The sequence below is a fragment of the Podarcis liolepis genome (genome assembly GCF_965112155.1).
Source record: "Podarcis liolepis genome assembly, chromosome: 2".
In the NCBI taxonomy this organism is placed as follows: Eukaryota; Metazoa; Chordata; class Lepidosauria; order Squamata; family Lacertidae; genus Podarcis; species Podarcis liolepis.
In genome coordinates, this window is record NC_139555.1 from 112,695,175 (window position 1) to 112,715,300 (window position 20,126).

At 46.0% G+C, this 20,126-nt stretch overlaps 2 protein-coding genes across 4 annotated transcripts in view; one reads left to right on the forward strand and one right to left on the reverse strand.

The window, feature by feature from the left end:
- LOC310701462 (uncharacterized protein) overlaps window positions 1-10,160 on the reverse strand; it is a 26,978-nt gene extending 16,818 nt beyond the window's left edge. For 2 of the 3 annotated variants that reach the window (XM_083492365.1, XM_083492364.1), the window contains exon 1: window positions 10,079-10,158. The gene's annotated coding sequence lies outside the window, so the exon portion shown is untranslated. Of the gene's footprint in view, window positions 1-10,078 lie in introns of all 3 variants that reach the window. The other variant, XM_083492366.1, reaches the window with a different exon arrangement.
- LOC310701829 (galectin-9-like) lies at window positions 419-19,249 on the forward strand. Its single transcript, XM_083493261.1, has 9 exons — window positions 419-478; window positions 2,691-2,770; window positions 2,893-3,052; window positions 6,184-6,288; window positions 9,689-9,787; window positions 11,145-11,258; window positions 14,864-14,943; window positions 16,224-16,395; window positions 19,034-19,249. Exons 1-9 carry the CDS (start codon window positions 470-472, stop codon window positions 19,178-19,180), a joined length of 966 nt encoding a protein of 321 aa, XP_083349387.1. The 5' UTR covers window positions 419-469; the 3' UTR covers window positions 19,181-19,249.
- Window positions 19,250-20,126: the final 877 nt, after the last annotated feature.

The window sequence follows — 20,126 nt, forward strand, 5'->3', positions numbered from 1 at the left end:
GAATTTCTGAAGTTTTCCCAGTGAGCCAGTACATAGATACATTTATCAGTGAAATGTTACGTTTGGTATTGTGCAGCAAAGGCCCTTTGAATAGATAGGAAGAAACTGTCTTGAAGTGTTTTGTGGGGACAAATCATAAAAGTCACAAAAGTGATTGTGCTGATTTTGGCAGTGGGCTGCATGTGCCGGATATCTGCTGGAGGTGCAACCCCCCCCCCCCCAACCTATACATAAATTCCTGCAACAACACTTAACAATTGGTCTGGAAGGAACTCACCTGGTGAGATGGCTCCAATCTGCTCCATTGACCAGCCTCGCCTACTCTTGACTGTAAGGTGTTTACAGGCCTGCACTTCTGATTGGATGGGAGGAGGAAGGACAGACTGCTTGATCACTGCTTTAAGGGTCAGGCTTTGAAGCCTTTCGTGGATTCCTCCTGTGTCTTTTTTGAAGCAGCTCTGAGAAAATTATGGAGTATGTAAGTTACTCCCCAGTGTGGCCGATCTGTGTAGCAATAGGAATAGTTCTAGCTGACTACGGTATTGTGTTGTGTTTGTCGGGGGCGTGTGGTTATATAATGCCTCTTAGGGGGAGCAGATTAAATTGCAATTTTGTCAAGTCGTTATAGAAAGTGTAGGAGAAAGAGCAGTCTGGTGACTCAGTCTCCCTTGTGCAACTTCACTGGGGTGGCAGAGCTGCTTGTATATTTTTCTAATAATATGCATGTTTGTGTAAATATGCCTATATTGTGGGGTTTTTTGTTTACAGTGGTACCTTGGGTTAAGTACTTAATTTGTTCCGGAGGTCCGTTCTTAACCTGAAACTGTTCTTAACCTGAAGCACCACTTTAGCTAATGGGGCCTCCTGCTGTTGCCGTGCCGCCGGAGCACAATTTCTGTTCTCATCCTGAAGCAAAGTTCTTAACCTGAAGCAATATTTCTGGGTTAGCGGAGTCTGTAACCTGAAGCGTATGTAACCTGAAGCGTATGTAACCCGGGGTACCACTGTACTTATGTTATAAGTTGCTTGGAGATCTTCTTTCGTAACAAGTGACTAACCATGGCCCTGTTTTTTTAAAGAGAAGTGGGACAGGAGGGGTTTAAATATGTTCAGTTCCTGTTTTTTTAAAAAAATCATTTATATTAGATTTTACAAACAAAAAAAGTTTATAACAATATCAAATCCATATCCATTTAAAGAGATTTCTCTGAATCTCACGACTTCCCCTCCAACCCTTCCTTGGGTCCTAGTGTGAACATTTTCAAAAACATATTATTTCGTGATCTATTTTTTTGTATTTATCCATATTATCCATAATACCTGTTCCATTACAAGTGATATTAAATTCTAATAATAAATAAATAATAATAAATTAAAATCCTGCTAATATTTTCATCTGTTTACAGTGGTCTCCTAAGTAAATTATAAATTTCCCCCATTATTATTTTTTTAAAGTTTTTGTCTTCTTGGTTCCTGAGTTTCCCAGTCAGCTTTGCCATTTTGGCACAGTCCATCAGCTTAGTCTCCCATTCCTCTTTGGTAGGGACTCTTTCTTCTTTTCATCTCTGGGCTAGTAGCACCTGTTCCTGTTTTTGAAGATGCAATTTTTTAAAAGAAGAAATTAAGCCATCTGTGTTATACCAAATGATCAGCTGTCAGGGTTTGCAAGTGCACCAGCCAGCTGACTGGCGGCATCAGTCAGCTGATTGACAGTGCAAATTTGCTTTTGGCTGAGTTCTGCTTTTACCTGCCCTACAAGAGAGAGAGAGAGAGAGAGAGAGATAACAGTAGATTGGTCTGGGGAAAGTATTGGCAGATAACCATGGCAGGAACTCTCCTCTGTTTGGGAGATACAGTGGTACCTCGGGTTACATACGCTTCAGGTTACAGACTCCGCTAACCCAGAAATATTACCTCGGGTTAAGAACTTTGCTTCAGGATGAGAACAGAAATCGTGCTCCAGCGGCGCAGCAGCAGCAGGAGGCCCCATTAGCTAAAGTGGTGCTTCAGGTTAAGAACAGTTTCAGGTTAAGAACAGACCTCTGGAACGAATTAAGTACTTAACCCGAGGTACCACTGTATGTTGAACTGGCCCTGCTCATTATCAATGCCATGATGTTTGACCACCTAGATGTTCCCGAACTACAACTCCCATCAGCCCCAGGCAGCATAGCCAGTGGGCAGGGATCATGGGAGTTGTCCATCAAAACCCATTATTACGGTAAGGTAAAGGGTAAAGGGACCCCTGACCATTAGGTCCAGTCGTGACCGACTCTGGGGTTGCGGCGCTCATCTCGCTTTATGGGCCGAGGGAGCCGGCGTACAGCTTCCGGGTCATGTGGCCAGCATGACTAAGCCGCTTCTGGCAAACCAGAGCGGCGCACAGAAATGCCGTTTACCTTCCCGCCGGAGCGGTACCTACTTATCTACTTGCACTTTGACGTCCTTTCAAATTGCTAGGTTGGCAGGAGCAGGGACCAAGCAACGGGAGCTCACCCCGTCGCGGGGATTCGAACCGCCGACCTTCTGATCGGCAAGTCCTAGGCTCTGTGGTTTAACCCACAGCACCACCCGCGACCCTTTATAATTAAAGTAGCAACTAAAAATGGGACATCGTATGTCAAAAAAGTAATAAGAGGGCCAATGTTTCCCCATGCCTGGTCTAACTCTGCCCTTTGGTCTTATTTTAGCAGCTGGCTGTCACCGACAAGACGATCAAGATTGGCGATGGCATCCTGGTGATGGGGAGAGTGCCCCCAGATGCCAAGAGGTTTGTACTGATAAAGCAGAAGAAAAATACATGGGTTGAAGAGGGATGGAGCCGCATGGGGTTCTGCTGCTTCCTATCAAATGTGAGTTTCGTATCCAGTATCTCCTCCGTCTCCATGACAGGTTTGCCATCAACCTGGGCCGGGATCGCCACAACCTCCTCCTCCACTTCAACCCTCGCTTTGAGACACGCGACATTGTGTGTAACTCCAAGGCGTGTGGAGTGTGGGGCCAGGAGCTGCGAGAGTTGCTGTTCCCTTTCCAGCAGGGAGAAGAAGCCAAGGTGAATATGGGGATACGCCATTAGCTCAGGGGTGGAGCATCGACCTCGCAAGTAAGAGGTCACAGGTTCAGTCCCTGGAATTTCCAGGTAGGGCGGGAAAAGTCTCTTGCTGGAAACCCTGGAAAGCCACTGCCAATCATTCCAGACCAGTGGTTCCCAAATAGCTAAGTACAGTGGTACCTCGGGTTAAGTACTCAATTCGTTCCAGAGGTCTGTTCTTAACCTGAAACTGTTCTTAACCTGAAGCACCACTTTAGCTAATGGGGCCTCCCGCTGCTGCTGCGCTGCCACGCACGATTTCTGTTCTCATCCTGAAGCAAAGTTCTTAACCTGAAGCACTATTTCTGGGTCAGCGGAGTCTGTAACCTGAAGCGTATGTAACCTGAAGCGTACGTAACCTGAGGTACCACTGTACTGCGAACCCTCTATTTTTCCAAAAGCCAAGCTACAGACTCTCACACTTTTGAAATTGTTGATATTTCTGTGCCACCATTAGGGCTGGGTGATATATCAATAATATTGTCTGAAACTGGTTTGAAGTCCATCTTGTGATAATCAGTTTATAGTTTTTGACCTGGCAAATATATCGCAAATCGTGATGTGTGTTAGGACTGGGTGATAGATATACTGTCCAAAACCAGTTTCAAGTCCATATCGTGATAATGGTTTCGTAGTTTTTGAGCTGGCAATACATAGTGAATCATTCAATGTGTGTGTGCGCGCTATGCAAAAATCACATTGTGGGGTAAACAGTGAAGCCAGCCAATGCCTCCAGATAGCTCCATCCTTATTTCAGACATCTTGATACATCGCAATGTTTAGCTGGTGATATATTGTGACGTTGCAAAACCAGAAATCCCCCAGCCTTGGGCACCAACATGTCCTAGCACAAAACCAGGATGCGCACCTTCCGGGCCACACTCCTGCACAAGTCACATGACCCACATGAGAGCACAGTGCTCAAAAATGGGGTGCTAATAGGTATGTGTCATGGATCTCCTGGGTGGGTTACATGGACCCCCAGTTGGGAACCAGTGCTTTAGACAATACAGTCATACCTCGGGTTGAAGTTGCTTCAGGTGGAGCATTTTCAGGTAATAATAATTTATTATTTATACCCTGCCCATCTGGCTGGGTTTCCCCAGCCACTCTGGGTGGCTTCCAACAAAACACTAAAATACAATAACCTATTAAACATTAAAAGCTTCCTTAAACAGGGCTGCCTTCAGATGTCTTCTAAAAGTTAGGTAGTTATTTATCTCTTTGACATCTCGTGGGAGGGCATTCCACAGGGCGGGTGCCACTACCGAGAAGGCCCTCTGCCTGGTTCCCTGTAACTTGGTTTCTCGCAGTGAGGGAACCGCCAGAAGACCCTCGGAGCTGGACCTCAGTGTCCGGGCAGAACGATGGTGGTGGAGACGCCCCTTCAGGTATACTGGACCGAGGCCGTTTAGGGCTTTAAATGTCAGCACCAACACTTTGAATTGTGCTCGGAAACGTACTGGGAGCCAGTGTAGGTCTTTCAAGACTGGTGTTATATGGTCTCGGCAGCCGCTCCCAGTCACCAGTCTAGCTGCCGCATTCTGGATTAGTTGTAGTTTCCGGGTCACGGAACACGTTACTTCCAGGTTTCGCCACTTGCGCATGCGCAGATGATCAAAATGACATCATGTGCATGCGCAGAAGCGGCAAATCACGACCCGCACACAAGCAGACGCGGGTTGCATTCGCTTCAGAATGCAAACGGGGCTCCGGAACAGATCCCGTTCGTATCCAGAGGTACCACTGTACTGAGCTAGATGATCGATCAATGGTCTTAACTCGCTTAACTCATAAGGTGAGTTGGATAATGTGGGGCGATAATGTTGCAAAGCAGGCATTTTGTAACCTTTTGGCTCCCCCCAGACCCTTTTAATGTATTTATATAAGTTTGTATGCCGCTTAATGATAAAAAACCTAAGCGGCAAACACACGAACGTGATTTTAAGATGATAAAAGATGAAAACAGTTTACAACACACGAATAGCGCATGGGTAAGTTGCATAACGGGGAAAGTTTGAGAGAATAAATAAGCTCTGAGCAGATGATAGTTGCTTGGCGGCAAATGACACAGTCCTGGCGCTGCCACACTGAATGCCCTATTCCTGGTAATCAGAGCCGTCTTTCCCATAGGGCTTAGTGGTTCATTGCGCCAGGGCGCTGGCCTCAGGGGCACCCAGGGAGTAGGGGAACTGTGTGGCTTTGCCAGCGGCCTCCCCTTTCCCTGCACGCCCACCAGCTGCACCCTGTCAACCATATAGTCCCTCCCCCCCGGCTGGCAGTGCGCAGCTTCGCCCCCCCAATCCATGGTAATTTGAGGGCACTGGGCGGATATTTGCACTCCGGCACCGCATCTGCTGGTAATCCCAAAGTGGGCATCATACAGCACTGTCCAAAGTGCCTCTGCTGCAATTTGGGGTCATTTGCTCCACCAGTTTCCTTCTGCCCTGAGTCAGCTCCCACCTGCTTGCCTTCTGGCTGGAGAAGAATGGACTGCATTGCACCAAAGGTCTATCTAGAACTACAACTCCCAGCAACCTCAGCAAACAGTCTGGCCGACACTAGTGAAGTGGGGTAACTGTGCCCCTGAAGGACCAGGTGCGCAGCCTGGGAGTCATTTTGGACTCATAACTGTCCATGGAGGCACAGGTCAATTCTGTGTCCAGGGCAGCTGTTTATCAGCTCCACCTGGTACGTAGGCTGAAACCCTACCTGCCTGCAGACTGTCTTGCCGGAGTGGTGCATGCTCTAGTTATCTCCTGCTTGGACTACTGCAACGTGCTATACGTGGAGCTACCTTTGAAGGTGACCCAGAAACTGCAATTAATCCAGAATGCAGCAGCTAGACTGGTGACTGGGAGCGGCCGCTGGGACCACATAACACCGGTCTTGAAAGACCTACATTGGCTCCCAGTATGTTTATTTAACGCTGTACTGTTTTTAACACTTGATTGGGAGCCGCCCAGAGTGGTTGGGGAAATTCATCCAGATGGGCAGGGTATAAATAATAAATTGTTGTTGTTGTTGTTGTTGCACTCCAACAACTTCTGGTGAGCCCCAGGTTGGCTAAGTCATTGGTTTCTCCTTGCTAGATCTCCATCTCCTTTGACGCCAGGGCAGTGACGGTGACGATGCCAGGAAACAAGGAGCTCAAGTTCCCCAACCGGCTCGGGATGGATTCTGCACAGTTCTTCTCGGTGGCTGGAGACTTCAAGATCAAATCCGTCAAGTTTCTGAACTATTATGCTCCCTTTGCAGCTCTGAACTAGCTGGGGGAAAGAATGTGCAAATAAAGTCCCGTCTCCCAGAGTTTCTGTTGTTTGAATGCGAAATCGGGAACCATGCCCTCCAAATTACCATATTTTTCTCTCTATAAGACGCACCAGACCACAAGACGCACCTAGTTTTTGGAGGAAGAAAACAAGAAAAAAAAATTCTGAATCTCAGAAGCCAGAACAACAAGAGGGATCGCTGCGCAGTGAAAGCAGCAATCCCTCTTGCTGTTCTGGCTTCTGGGATAGCTGTGCAGCCTGCATTCGCTCCATAAGACACACACACATTTCCCCTTACTTTTTAGGGGGGGGGGAGTGAGTCTTATAGAGCAAAAAATACGGTACTTAACCAAGGTGTTAACTCAGGGTGCCTCTGGGTTGTCAGTGGTTGCTGGAGGGGACTGAGCTGCATACCAGTGTGGTATAGTGGTTAAGAGCGGTAGTCACGTAATCTGGGAAACCAGGTTCGCATCTCCGCTCCTCCACATGCAGCTGCTGGGTGACCTTGGGCTAGTCACACTTCTTTGAAGTCTCTCAGCCCCACTCACCTCACAGAGTGTTTGTTGTGGGGGAGGAAGGGAAAGGAGAATGTTAGCCGCTTGGAGACTCTTTTGGGTAGTGATAAAGCGGGATATCAAATCCGAACTTCTTCTTCTTCTTTTGGTTTGCACACTTAAAAAGGTTTAAAGTGCTGTGCTGCCCTAGTGCAACAAATCCACTTAAACAGAAATAAATAAAGCCACAGACTTGCATTTTGGAATGTGATGACAAAATACCTCCAGGGGTTTGGGTGGATGAATGACAAAGGTCGTGTAAACACCCTGCAAGAACATCAGGACAAATGCTCATTGCTGAACCGTAAATGAATCAAAACAAATGGCCAGCTATAATCTAACCTCTCTGTAATCAGTGTGCAAGCAAATCGCGACATATAACTCAATAAATGGTTTATCTGTAGGGACCCTTAGCAGCCTCTGCCTTTTAGTCCATTTTAGTGTATTGTCTATTATATTTACAATACAGTGGTACCTCGGGTTAAGTACTTAATTCGTTCCGGAGGTCCGTTCTTAACCTGAAACTGTTCTTAACCTGAAGCACCACTTTAGCTAATGGGGCCTCCTGCTGCCGCCGCGCCGCTGGAGCCCAATTTCTGTTCTTATCCTGAAGCAAAGTTCTTAACCCGAGGTACTATTTCTGGGTTAGCGGAGTGTGTAACCTGAAGCGTATGTAACCCGAGGTACCTCTGTATAATGCCAGATATTCCTCCCAAGAGCTCAAGCTGTCCCTCCCCATTCTATCCTAACAGCAGCCCTGAGAGATGGTGACCGGTCCAAGGCTCTGAGTTTCACAGCTGAGTGGAGATTAAAACCCGGTCTCCTAGGTCCTAGTTCAGCACTCTTATTACACCACACTGAAAGAGTCATCAACTTGCAGAGATAATGATGATGATTATTTCTACCCTGCCCACCTGGCTGGGTTTCCCCAGCCACTCTGAGCGGCTTTCAACAGAACATTAAAAACAGAATAAAACTTCAAACATTAAAAACTTCCCTAAACAGATGTAGCCATACGAGGGAGCAATCCAAACTATGGGAAGCCAGCGCAATTTAGGTGAAGCTGGTGTAAAGCACGCCTGACCCAAATCTGTTCAGGAGCAATGTTCCTGCCAGCTGAGCCATTGTGAGTCTGGCAGAGGGAAAGGTCAAGGTAAAGGGACCCCTGACCATTAGGTCCAGTCGTGACCGACTCTGGGGTTGCAGCGCTCATCTTGCTTTATTGGCCAAGGGAGCCGGCGTACAGCTTCCGGGTCATGTGGCCAGCATGACTAAGCCGCTTCTGGCGAACCAGAGCAGCGCATGGAAATGCCGTTTACCTTCCTGCCAGAGCGGTACCTATTTATCTACTTGCACTTTGACGTGCTTTTGAACTGCTATGTTGGCAAGAGCAGGGACCGAGCAATGGGAGCTCACCCTGTCGCGGGGATTCGAACCGCCAACCTTCTGATCGGCAAGTCCTAGGCTCTGTGGTTTAACTCACAGCGCCACCAACGTGCCTCTAGAGGCCTCATTAATAACTTTTTTGTACATGTACAATTCTGGAGTTCAATGTGCAAGATGATAACAGGCCGACCAATTCTTATAATGACAGCAGCGAAGATTATCCCCCCCTGGGGACAGAGGAAGGTGTTTTGGAAGGCGACAAGAGAAACACCTGCCCACCGTCTCTGTCAAATCAGCTTCAATGCAAATAGAAGCTGTGGGAGCACAGAGGGGGCCCTTTAAGTTGGCAGGTCTCCATTTAAAACATCTTATTAGCATCAGCGCAGATGCAGTTGGGAGTAATTTGGCTGTTAACGTCTCCCAACTGTGTCTGAGCTAATGATCCCTGGGAGGCACCCACAGTGTGAATTCACCAAGGAGGAATCCACACAAGAGATTCTTAATCATCATCATCATTTTTTAGCGCCTTTAAAAAATGCTGTGCGGTAATTGATGTTTAGCTGTTGTGGCTTTCCCCAAAAGAATTAGGGACTTTACTCTGATGATGGTGTTGTTGAGAGAGTCCCTGTAACAAAGGGATGATTTCTTTCTTTCTTTTCTAAAATTTTTATTAGAATTTTCAACATAACAGTTTATCAAAAACATATCATCCTCATTTTTCCCCTTAGTTTTTCCCTCCCCAAGAAACACTCCCTCCCACCCCCAGACTCCCCTCAGGCCCCCTCTCTGGTTTTTCAACATATGTTATTTTCTGCATATTGTAAAATTGTAAAGATCCTTAATTTATCTGTCTATATGTTACCAATACAGTGGTACCTCAGGTTACATACGCTTCAGGTTACACACGCTTCGGGTTACAGACTCTGCTAACCCAGAAATAGTTCTTCAGGTTAAGAACTTTGCTTCAGGATAAGAACAGAAATCGTGCTCCGGTGGCGCGGCGGCAGCAGGAGGCCCCATTAGCTAAAGAGGTGCTTCAGGTTAAGAACAGTTTCAGGTTAAGTACGGACCTCCGGAATGAGTTAAGTAGTTAACCCGAGGTACCACTGTAATAAATTTGTGTATGTTTATTCAAAACCTGCCAAGGAGTCCAGTTCACTTTGCTGTTTCTTTAAGTACTTTGTAAAAGGTTCCCATTCTTCTTTAAAGTCACCGTTGTCCTTATCACGCAGTTTATGTGTCAATTTCGCCAATTCCACATAATCCATCAGTTTCTCTTGCCACGGTTATTTGGCCGGGATTTCTTCCTTCTTCCATCCTTGTGCTAGTAAGACTCTTGCTGCCATTGTCGCGTACATAAATATATTCTTCAATTTCCTTGGCAGGACAGAGGGATCATTTCTACACCCAAAGAAGAGGAGAAATCTCCAACGAAAGATTTTGTTTGGATACATTACACAGTAATTTTGCCCATGTTTTCACTGGTAAGGTCAATCACACTTTTATTTTCTAGGCATGCATGGGGAATTCAGAGAGAGGGGGAGATATATGGCTTAAAGTCTTACAGATTAAAACAAGGTTTATTTGTCTGAAGGTTTGATTTCGGCCTCCAAATAAAGTTGTAAGAACATAATAATTGCTCTGCTGCTAAAGTAGCTCACTTTCTTTCAGGCTTTACATTTGGTCACTACAGGTGTAAGTTATATCTGCAAGGTATTTGCCAAATTCCAACAAGGACTACAACAATGTGCTATACATTTAAAGCAGTATCATACCTCTTTAAACTTCCATGGCTTCCCCCAAAGGATTCTGAGAACTTTAGTTCGTTAAGGATAATGAGAGATGCATGGAGACCCCATTCTCCCCGGAGCAACGATTCGCAGATATCCCAAAAAAGAGGGATTGACTGTTAAATCACACTCAGAATTGAGGCTCTGAGAGATGATTCCAGTAGCAGCTGCCTGGAGCAATCCTATATACTTATTTACCTGGGTGTAATTTACCTGGATCCAATGGGACTTAACATCTGAGTAGATGTCTGAGGTTGTCTGAGTGACAGACTCAAAAACATTGCTCAGACATTTTGTGGGTGGTGATGCCCTGATCTTCCATCAGCATGGCCAACAGCCAGAGATGATGGGAATTGTAGTTCAACACTTTCTCTATGTCAAGGGTCAGCAAACTTTTTCAGCAGGGGGCTGGTCCACTGTCCCCCAGACCTTGTGGGGGGCCGGACTATATTTTTGGGAGAGAAAAAAAGAACGAATTCCTATGCCCCACAAATAACCCAGAGATGCGTTTAAAATAAAAGGACACATTCTGCTCATGTAAAAACACCAGGTAGGCCCACAAAATAACCCAGAGATGCATTTTAAATAAAAGCACACATTCTTCTCATGTAAAAATACGCTGATTCCCAGACCATCCGCAGGCCAGATTTAGAAGGCGATTGGGCCAGATCCGGCCCCCGGGCCTTAGTTTGCCTACCCATGCTCTATGTCAGTGATGGCCAAACTTGGCCCTCCAGCTGTTTTGGGACTACAATTCCCATCATCCCTGACCACTGGTCCTGTTAGCTAGGGATGATGGGAGTTGTAGTCCCAAGACAACTGGAGGGCCAAGTTTGGCCATCACTGCTCTATGTTCATAATGCTGGGACCTGACTAAAATTATGGGTTCCTCACATGGAGTCAGGAATGCAAAGGACATCAAATGGACCGAGAGAGACACAAGTCACGTCACTTAGCAATTTGGTTAATGATTGGAGAGACTCCAATTTCCATTGGCCATTCTCTTCCTCTCTGATTGATTGGTCCTTACAGGCTTGTTTCTGATTGGCAGGAAGAAGGCCACACCTCCTCTTGGCCACTATTTAAAGCTCAGGCAGAAGAAGGAAGACTTGCTTGCTTTTGTGTTCGTCAGCAGCTGAGTCATCAAACCTTCACAATGGAGACTGTAAGTTGTCCGGAGGGAGTGGGCTATGAGAGTATGAGAGGAGTTAATTTTGTTCTTTAATGTTAGATAGGGTCAGCTGGTAAGCATTTTAGCTTACTGTTTAATCTTCTTAAGTACGGTATATTTGGAAGTCAGCCCGGTAGAATAGATGGAGGCTTATTTCTAAGTGGAGCTGAGAGATTGCAGCCTTAATGAGTCGGGGAACAGAGGTTGGTGGCTCTGAGTCAATAATAGGTTTCTGCAGCTCATTGTGGCATGCCCATATCTAAGGATTCTTGAATGTTGCTCTAGCAAAACCTTCTTAAAACCGTTCTCCCCAAAAGCTCCGCTGCTGGACAGAATGCAAAAGGAACTAGCAATCCAATCCAATCCATTCTGTCTGGGTCTGCCAGGTTGCAAATCCTATTGTGCTTCTGTGTACTTCTGGGTGTAAACGTGGGGTTAGAATTGCAGCCAGTGGTGATAGTTTCCTAGTTCCTTCTCATATGGGGCAAGGTGGATGAACTGTTCATAGCTGCAGCAGTCCCTTCTGAATGAAGGCTAGTATTGCCTAGTACTTTGAGCTCAAAGAACTGCCCTGGCCCTACCGTTTAGGCCAAGTGACATTCCAGCCTCAGGCAGTTGACGCTGGGCGTTGTGAAAGGGTAGCAAATTCGCGGCATCTAACTTCCCGTATCTCCTTACTGCTAGAAAAAGGAAAGGTTCCTGTAAATTGTTAGAGGTGGCCGGCTGTGCGTAATTTGCTTTGGGCAACAAAATGTATCTTTCACGGTCATTCCTGTTTTTGCTCAGTAGAGCATGAGACTCTTAATCTCGGGGTCATCGGTGGGTGAAAAATTCTTGCATTGCAGGGGTTGGACTAGATGACATTCATTGTCCCTTCCAACTCTACAGTTATGTTTATCCATGAGTTGATTATGAACAGGAGTCAAGGCTACGGCAGTTACTCATGCCTTCAGAGTAGTTTTTTGCTGATATAACGACTGGTAATAAACGAATTTAATTATTGTGCTGTGCGTGTGACCAGGCATGCCTTTAGAAATTATTCGGCAGTGCAGATAGATCTTAAATTGCTTAAAGCTCTCTGGACTTCATTTTCTTATTGTTCTTCTGTTTAGATAATGCCTATTACTTAAATTCACTTCAAAAGGTAGCAAAGCAACTCTGCTGGGTTTGGGGCCTTCCGGCATATTCCACAGAGTGTGGCCCTGAATCTCTGCCCGAAAGTTTTCCCTGATGATGCCACTGGGCTTATTAGGGGTTGTACATGTTTGTTGTTGCTCTGCAAGCCATGATACTACGTGGAAGACTTGTGGGTAGGAGGATTCCAGCCATTGTCTGGTCTGGCCTTGAGGAGGGCAGAGGCCTTGTGAGCAAAACGGAAAGGCAAACGCTTAGCTATAGCACCTAATGATAACGGACATTCCTGAAAAAAGACGTCTTTGATTTTCTTAACCAAAAAAAAGAACATTCCTGTTGGATTGGGTCAGAGAAACTCAAACAACTTGTCTTGCTCATTTACTCATTAACTACATGGAGAGAGCCTGCAGCTGGCTTCTTGTGAAACGGAATCGAAATAGCCAAATTTTCTCACCTGTACAAACACATTTGTTAAAGCACTAATGGTTTTCTGTAATGTTGTAAACAAAAATCTGCCCCCTTTTCCCTTATGGGGTATCCAAGAGCCCATATAGAGTCCTTACGTAGGTTCCCTATTGGTAGGAGAGAATAACAGAGGCCAGCCAGAGAATATTGAGAAGCAAAGCAGCTAGTAAGCCTGATCTTTATTGATCTGTTGCAACAGGGTGCTCCCCTCACCCGCAGGAGAGAGGAGGGACCCAGAACAATGGCGCGCAAGGCCTTATAAAGACTTTTGAAATTGCCACCCTGTAGATCAAGACCACCCCCAGAAACATCATACATACATCACAGAAGGGGTGTAACCTAAGACCACGCCTCAGATACATCACACCTACATCACAAAAAAGGCGGTCTAAAACAGAATTTTGAATGTTGTTTTTCGCCTGTCGTTGTTTATCTCCCGTCTGGCAGGTTACTTGATTGGATTGCCTGGGGAGCCTGGCCAGTCTTTTGTAATGATAAATACTTAGTTCCTGGGCCAGGTCACAGGCTCACACCCTATTCATATCTTAAATGTACCCCCCAAGACAGGATCTGTGAGGAAAGAGACAATGGGGAGGTTTCCCACTTTGACCTTGCAGAGAAAACATTTGCTCAGTTTGGGAATCAAAATGGTTCCAGGTCGGTCTTCCTGTGCTGATCTATGTATGTGCTTGGTTGGTATGCTTATGACCATTACCATATATCTAAGACCTCAAAATTCCTATCACAGTGCCTCGCCCCACATCATAATTTTATTCTGAAGTAATGAACTCTTTGTGTGACTCCCTTATCTGACGTGAACTACATCTGCAACCAACATAGTACCCTCCAGCTGTTGGGGACTCCCACTCCCATCCTCTCTGGCCATTGACCATTTTGCTGGGGTCTGATGGGAGATGGAGTCCAGCAAGAGCTGGAGGCCACAGGTGAGCTGTCCCGAAAATGCCTCTTTTCCAGCTGGATTCCTAGAATTGCTGGGAAATGGGGAAGGCTTGTAATTTCTTGCCCTGTGTCCCTGCTCTGCATTCACAAGGAAACTAGCAATAACAGCTGTGTAACACTTTGTCTGTGATCATGTCCAGACCATAGATTTAAATCGCTCATATACTTGGTTTCCCCTAAAGAATATTGGGAACTGTGGTTTAAGATTTTAACAACTCTCGGCACCCTCTACAGTTCCCAGGAATCTTTGGGAACATAGCTGTTTTAAAGTGGTATGAGTGTTTTAAATGTATAATACAGATGTGACCTACTTCTCCGGTTGGATTTCTGGTTCCTTCTCCCTTCCCCTTCCATGCTTGCAAAATTACAGTTCCCAGGTTTCCTGGGAAAGGGTGGGGGTGTTCCTAACCTTTTTTGGGGGTGTGGGCACCAGTCATAACATGGCTGTTGTCGTGGGGTTGGGATAATGCAAAATGGTGCCTGTGGAATTGTGGCGCAATACAAGATGGCGGTGGCAGTGCAGCATAGCATAATGCGAAATGGCCGCCACATCTGAAAGACCAGAAGCAGAACATAGCTGTCAACGTTTCCCTTTTTTAAAGGGAAATTCCCTTATTCCGAATAGGATTCCTCGCATGAAAAGGGAAAAGTTGACAGCTATGGACCAGAACATGATATGGACATGTCCCTTCCATCAATGGAAATAATGGCCACTGCCCCCACTTGCTCACAGCAAGAAGCCTGTTACATGTCTCCTTCATTCGGAATAGGTGGATTCTGGAACCCAATGAGCTGTGGGCATGTTTAAGGGTTTGTGTGTTCAATAATAGAGAGGCCAAGCCAGTGGGGGGTGGGGACAAGGAAACAATTCTTCATTGATTAGGTGCAGCTGGGCCATTTCTGGGAACTGCAAATATTTGCAGGGAGTTTCTTCCAAGAGAAACTGGAGTGAAAATGGTTCCCCTTTCCAGATAGGAATGACAGTGATAAGATGTTACCTGTGTGCATTCTAATGCTCTTTGTTTCTGCCTTTCCTCCAGCAAATGGTTTTTTCCCACTTGTCAATCAAGCCTGGTGAATGCATCAAAGTGAAGGGGAAAGTGCCACCAGAGGCCAAGAGGTTTGTGTTGGTGAAGGTGGGCTGGTCTATTTTTGTTGGTGCAAAAAAACCCCACATATAGAAAGGAGAATTCCAGAATGCCAAGCTCTAAGTTTGGGGCAAGTACTCTGGTGAATGAACTCCAGCAGAGATTTAAAGTCAGAAAATATGCAGCAAAGCAGAGCGTGGAAATACAGGCTGTATTTAAAATATGCTCCTCCAAAATGTCCCCCTAAAAAAATCTTTCCAAAGTTTCTCTCTTCCCCCTGCATAAGAAAAGACCACATGTTTGGTATGTTATAAATGGTTTATTTACAAACTCTCCAAAGGTCAGATTCATGTGCTTCAGAAAAGTTGCACAGGCAGTAAAACCTAGCTTGGTTACAAACTGGTGAAAGTGCCTAAATTATTGGTATATGAACTCAGTCATGGTTTATGAGAGCCATGCTGCTGGAGCAACGAATACATTATTGGAATGATAAGGTCAAAGATGCAGTACAACCATATATTTTTAATTAGTAATCTAACCAGCCACTGATGCTGAGCACTACTAAAGGATGCTTAGCTTAACTTTCCTTAAGAATTATTAGATGCTATTTTTGTGTGCTTTTATGGGCTCCTCCAGATGAACTGTTCATCCTGCTTTTCACAGCTTACGTGAAGCTTATACAATGCCTGCGCTTTATTGAGCATTTGTTCTGTGGAGGCAGAGCATAGATTTTTGGGGGAGGTTACATATCTTCCCATTAATCCTTATCTGACTCCTCTTAGTACAAGCGAGTTAAACGGTCCCATGATCACCACCACCAGGCTGTTAAAGGACTTGAAAGATGCAGTCAGATACCTTCAGCAGTGGCTTAGCGTAGGTTGGCAGTGCCCGGGGCCACATGGAGGGGGTGAGAGGGAGGTAAATGGATGTAGTACGCTTGCACATTCAACTGCTTAATGGCATCCGCATCACCCGGGAGATAGCAGCTGCAGAGATAAGAAGAGTTGACTTCCTTTGTCTGCAGAGGTTACTTCCTGGTTCACATGGAGAAGTTGTTTTCAATGGAGCCCAGCGACAGAAGCACACAACTGTATTGAGGCAGCACCGGGTGTTGAAATTTGCGCCCCGGGCTACATCACTGCCAAACAGGACTTTAGCCAAGTCACAAACCCAGGCTTGGTTCTTGTCAATCAGCAACAGTATCCTACTTCCAATATCACCATAACAATAGAACCGTTAGACTTTGTCTCCGCCAGCTCCTGCTAATCCATCTTGAGAGTGTTTGTCTCATGTGGTCCTCCCCTCTTTCCAGCTTTGCCCTCAACTTGTGCCACGATGATTCAGACACGATCCTCCACTTCAATCCTCGCTTTGATAGTCACGGAGACGTCAACACCATTGTGTGCAACTCAAAGACGAATGGTCAGTGGGACTCGGAGCTGCGGGAGTCGGTGTTCCCCTTCCAGCAGGGAGAAGACACCAAGGTGAGCAGGAATAGCCTCAGCACCGCCAGAACTTCAAGGAGAGGCAGTGGTCATTCCTGGATTGGGGGGCTCCTTGGGCACTGGGAACTTCTAAGTAAGTTGGATTTTTGGTCCATCTCTCTCAGCACTGCCTTCGCTACCTGGCATTGACTCTCCTGGTATTAAGTAGTGAGTGGACATGGCAGACGACAGAGATTTCTCCAAGTAGTTCTTTATAAGTAAACTGGAACTGAACTGAACTGCAAACAGCTCAGCCGGCCTGCTTTTATAGGCAGCCGACTGTCAACATCATAACAACACAGGGTTTCCCGCCTAAATTAACTGACTTGGACCTGAGAGAAAACTATATACACAATACCCCCTGGTGGCCGGGGTGAGAACTTCAATACATAACACCTGGGTTTCAGGGAGAGGCTACCTGAAGATGCTGAAAAATTGAACCCAGGATCTTCTGCATGTGATATGGTTGCTCTTTACCCTGGGCTTATAGCATCCTCAGAAGGGCTGCAAACCAGATAGGAATGTAATGAATTAATTCTCTTCTGCTACTTCTGCCTTTCTGAGGGGGTTCTGAAGTGAAGTATGATCATTTGTGGTGATTCTCTCTCTTAATTTCGGCACATAATTTCTTATAATAATTTATTATTTATACCCTGCCCATCTGGCTGGGCTTACCCAGCCACTCTGGGTGGCTTCCAACAAAAGATTAAAAATACATTAAAACATCAGTCATTAAAAACTTCCCTAAACAGGGCTGCCTTCACATGTCTTCTAAAAGTCAGATAGTTGTTGTTCTTTGACATCTGATGGGAGGGTGTTCCACAGGGTGGGTGCCACTACCGAGAAGGCCCTCTGCCTGATTCCCTTAACTTGGCTTCTTTCAGTAAGGGAACAGCCAGAAGACCCTCGGAGCTGGACCTCAGTGTCCAGGCTGAACGATGGGGGTGGAGATGCTCCTTGAGGTATACCAGACCGAGGCTGTTTAGGGCTTTAAAGGTCAGCACCAACACTTTGAATTGTGCTTGGAAACATACTGGGAGCCAGTGTAGGTCTTTCAAGACCGGTGTTATGTGGTCTCAGCAGCTGCTCCCAGTCACCAGTCTAGCTGCCACATTCTGGATTAGTTGTAGTAGTTGTTTCTGGGTCACCTTAAAAGGTAGCCCCACATAGAGCCCATTGCAGTAGTCCAAGCAGGAGATAACCAGAGCATGCACCACTCTGGCGAGACAGTCTGTGGGCAGGTAGGGTCTCAGCCTGCGTACCAGATGGAGCTGGTAGACAGCCGCCCTGGACACAGAATTGACCTGCGCCTCCATGGGCAGCTGTGAGTCCAGAATGACTCCCAGGCTGCACACCTGGTCTTTCAGGGGCACAGTAACCCCATTCAGGACCAGGGAGTCCTCCACACCTGCCCACCTCCTGCCCCCCCCCCAAGAAGACAGTCCTTCTGTCTTGTTAGGATTCAACCTCAATCTGTTAGCCGCCATCCATCCTCCAACTGCCTCCAGACACCCCCTGCAATGCAGGCATCTCAACACATGGTTTCCCATCTAATCTGAAACCATAGCAGACCCTGCTTAGCTTTTCAAACGTTCTAGCAATTTTATTGCTGCACTGCTAGAGGGAGAGAAAGGATAGGTGTGTTTTGGTATGAAAAGCATCAATTAGCTGGGGTTTTTTCGTTAAAAAAGAGGGCTGCATCCATGTCCTGTTTACAGTAGACCCCTTGAAATGCATCAATAGGAGTATAGCATCTAGATCAAGGGAAGTAATAGTGCCACTGTATTCTGCTCTGGTCAGACCTCACCTGGAGTACTGTGTCCAGTTCTGGGCACCACAATTCAAGAAGGACACTGACAAACTGGAACGTGTCCAGAGGAGGGCAACCAAAATGGTCAAAGGCCTGGAAACGATGCCTTATGAGGAACGGCTAAGGGAGCTGGGCATGTTTAGCCTGGAGAAGAGGAGGTTAAGGGGTGATATGATAGCCATGTTCAAATATATAAAAGGATGTCACATAGAGGAGGGAGAAAGGTTGTTTTCTGCTGCTCCAGAGAAGCGGACACGGAGCAATGGATCCAAACTACAAGAAAGAAGATTCCACCTAAACATTAGGAAGAACTTCCTGACAGTAAGAGCTGTTTGACAGTGGAATTTGCTGCCAAGGAGTGTGATGGAGTCTCCTACTTTGGAGGTCTTTAAGCAGAGGCTTGACAACCATATGTCAGGAGTGCTCTGATGGTGTTTCCTGCTTGGCAGGGGGTTGGACTCGATGGCCCTTGTGGTCTCTTCCAACTCTATGATTCTGTGAAATGAATGAGCTCAATTTTTCCATGCCTATTAATTCAGGGGGCCTAAGTAGAACTGGCATTAGCTACAACTCTGAATTTCTCTCCTCAACCTTAATTTCTACAGCCAAACGATGAGTGTCATGGTTTCAGGTTGAACTGCCCTAACAGAACCCCCCCAAACAAAATTGGTCAGGAGGTGTAATTGCAAGGGTGATAGTAGTATTTCCCTCCCTCCCTCCCTCCATTAATCCACTCCTGTTTGGGCCATAAATCTCTTGGAAGCATCTAATTGCCTCTTTCCAAGGAACAACCCATGAACCTAACTCCTTGATTCCTCTTCTTCCCAGATCTGTTTGTCCTTTGATTACGAGGCAGTGACTGTGAAGATCAATGGAGACCAGGAAGTCAAGTTCCCTAATCGGCTTGGGGTGAATTCTGCAAAAATATTCTCAGTGGAGGGAGACATTGCGATCAGAAGTGTCAAGTTTGACTGAAGTTCAGCCATGTCTTATTTTGTATGTCTATAGAAGGAAAAACAAAATAAAATGTGTTGCTTGACCTTGTCTGCCTTGCCATTTTCCTGGGGATTCCTTGTTGTTGTTTAGTCATTCAGTCATGTCCGACTCTTTGTGACCCCATGGACCAGAGCACGACAGGCACTCCTGTCTTCCACTGCCTCCCGCAGTTTGGTCAGATTCATGCTGGTAGCTTTGAGAACACTGTCCAACCATCTCGTCCTCTGTCGTCCCCTTCTCCTTGTGCCCTCCATCTTTCCCAACATCAGGGTCTTTTCCAGGGAGTCTTCTCTTCTCATGAGGTGGCCCAAAGTATTGGAGCCTCAGCTTCAGGATATGTCCTTCCAGTGAGCACTCAGGGCTGATTTCCTTCAGAATGGAGAGGTTTTATCTTCTTGCAGTCCATGGGACTCTCAAGAGTCTCCTCCAGCACCATAATTCAAAAGCATCAATTCTTCGGCGATCAGCCTTCTTTATGGTCCAGCTCTCACTTCCAGACATCACTACTGGGAAAACCATAGCTTTAACTATACGGGCCTTTGTTGGCTTTTGTCTGCTTTTTAAGATGCTGTCTAGGTTTGTCATTGCTTGTCATTGGATTCCTATTGACATACAAATGCCACTCCACTCTGGGAGGCAAACAGATACCAGCCAACAACAAATGCGAACTTGGATTAAGGTTAGATTGTTCCCAATTTGAATTCCAGGTTTTCTCCTTGGCTAAGGTGTGAATGCATGCACAATTTCATTATGTTCAATGAGATTTATCTAGAACCCTTGTTTCATTGAAATCAATTTAGTGTTTTTACGCTGCTGTTCCCAGATCAACGAAAATGAGACAGTCCCAGTTCTTGAGTTTAGAATCTTAAAAAGACAACACAAAAGGAAAATGGATTGGAAGGAGGAAGTAAGCAAACTCAGAACA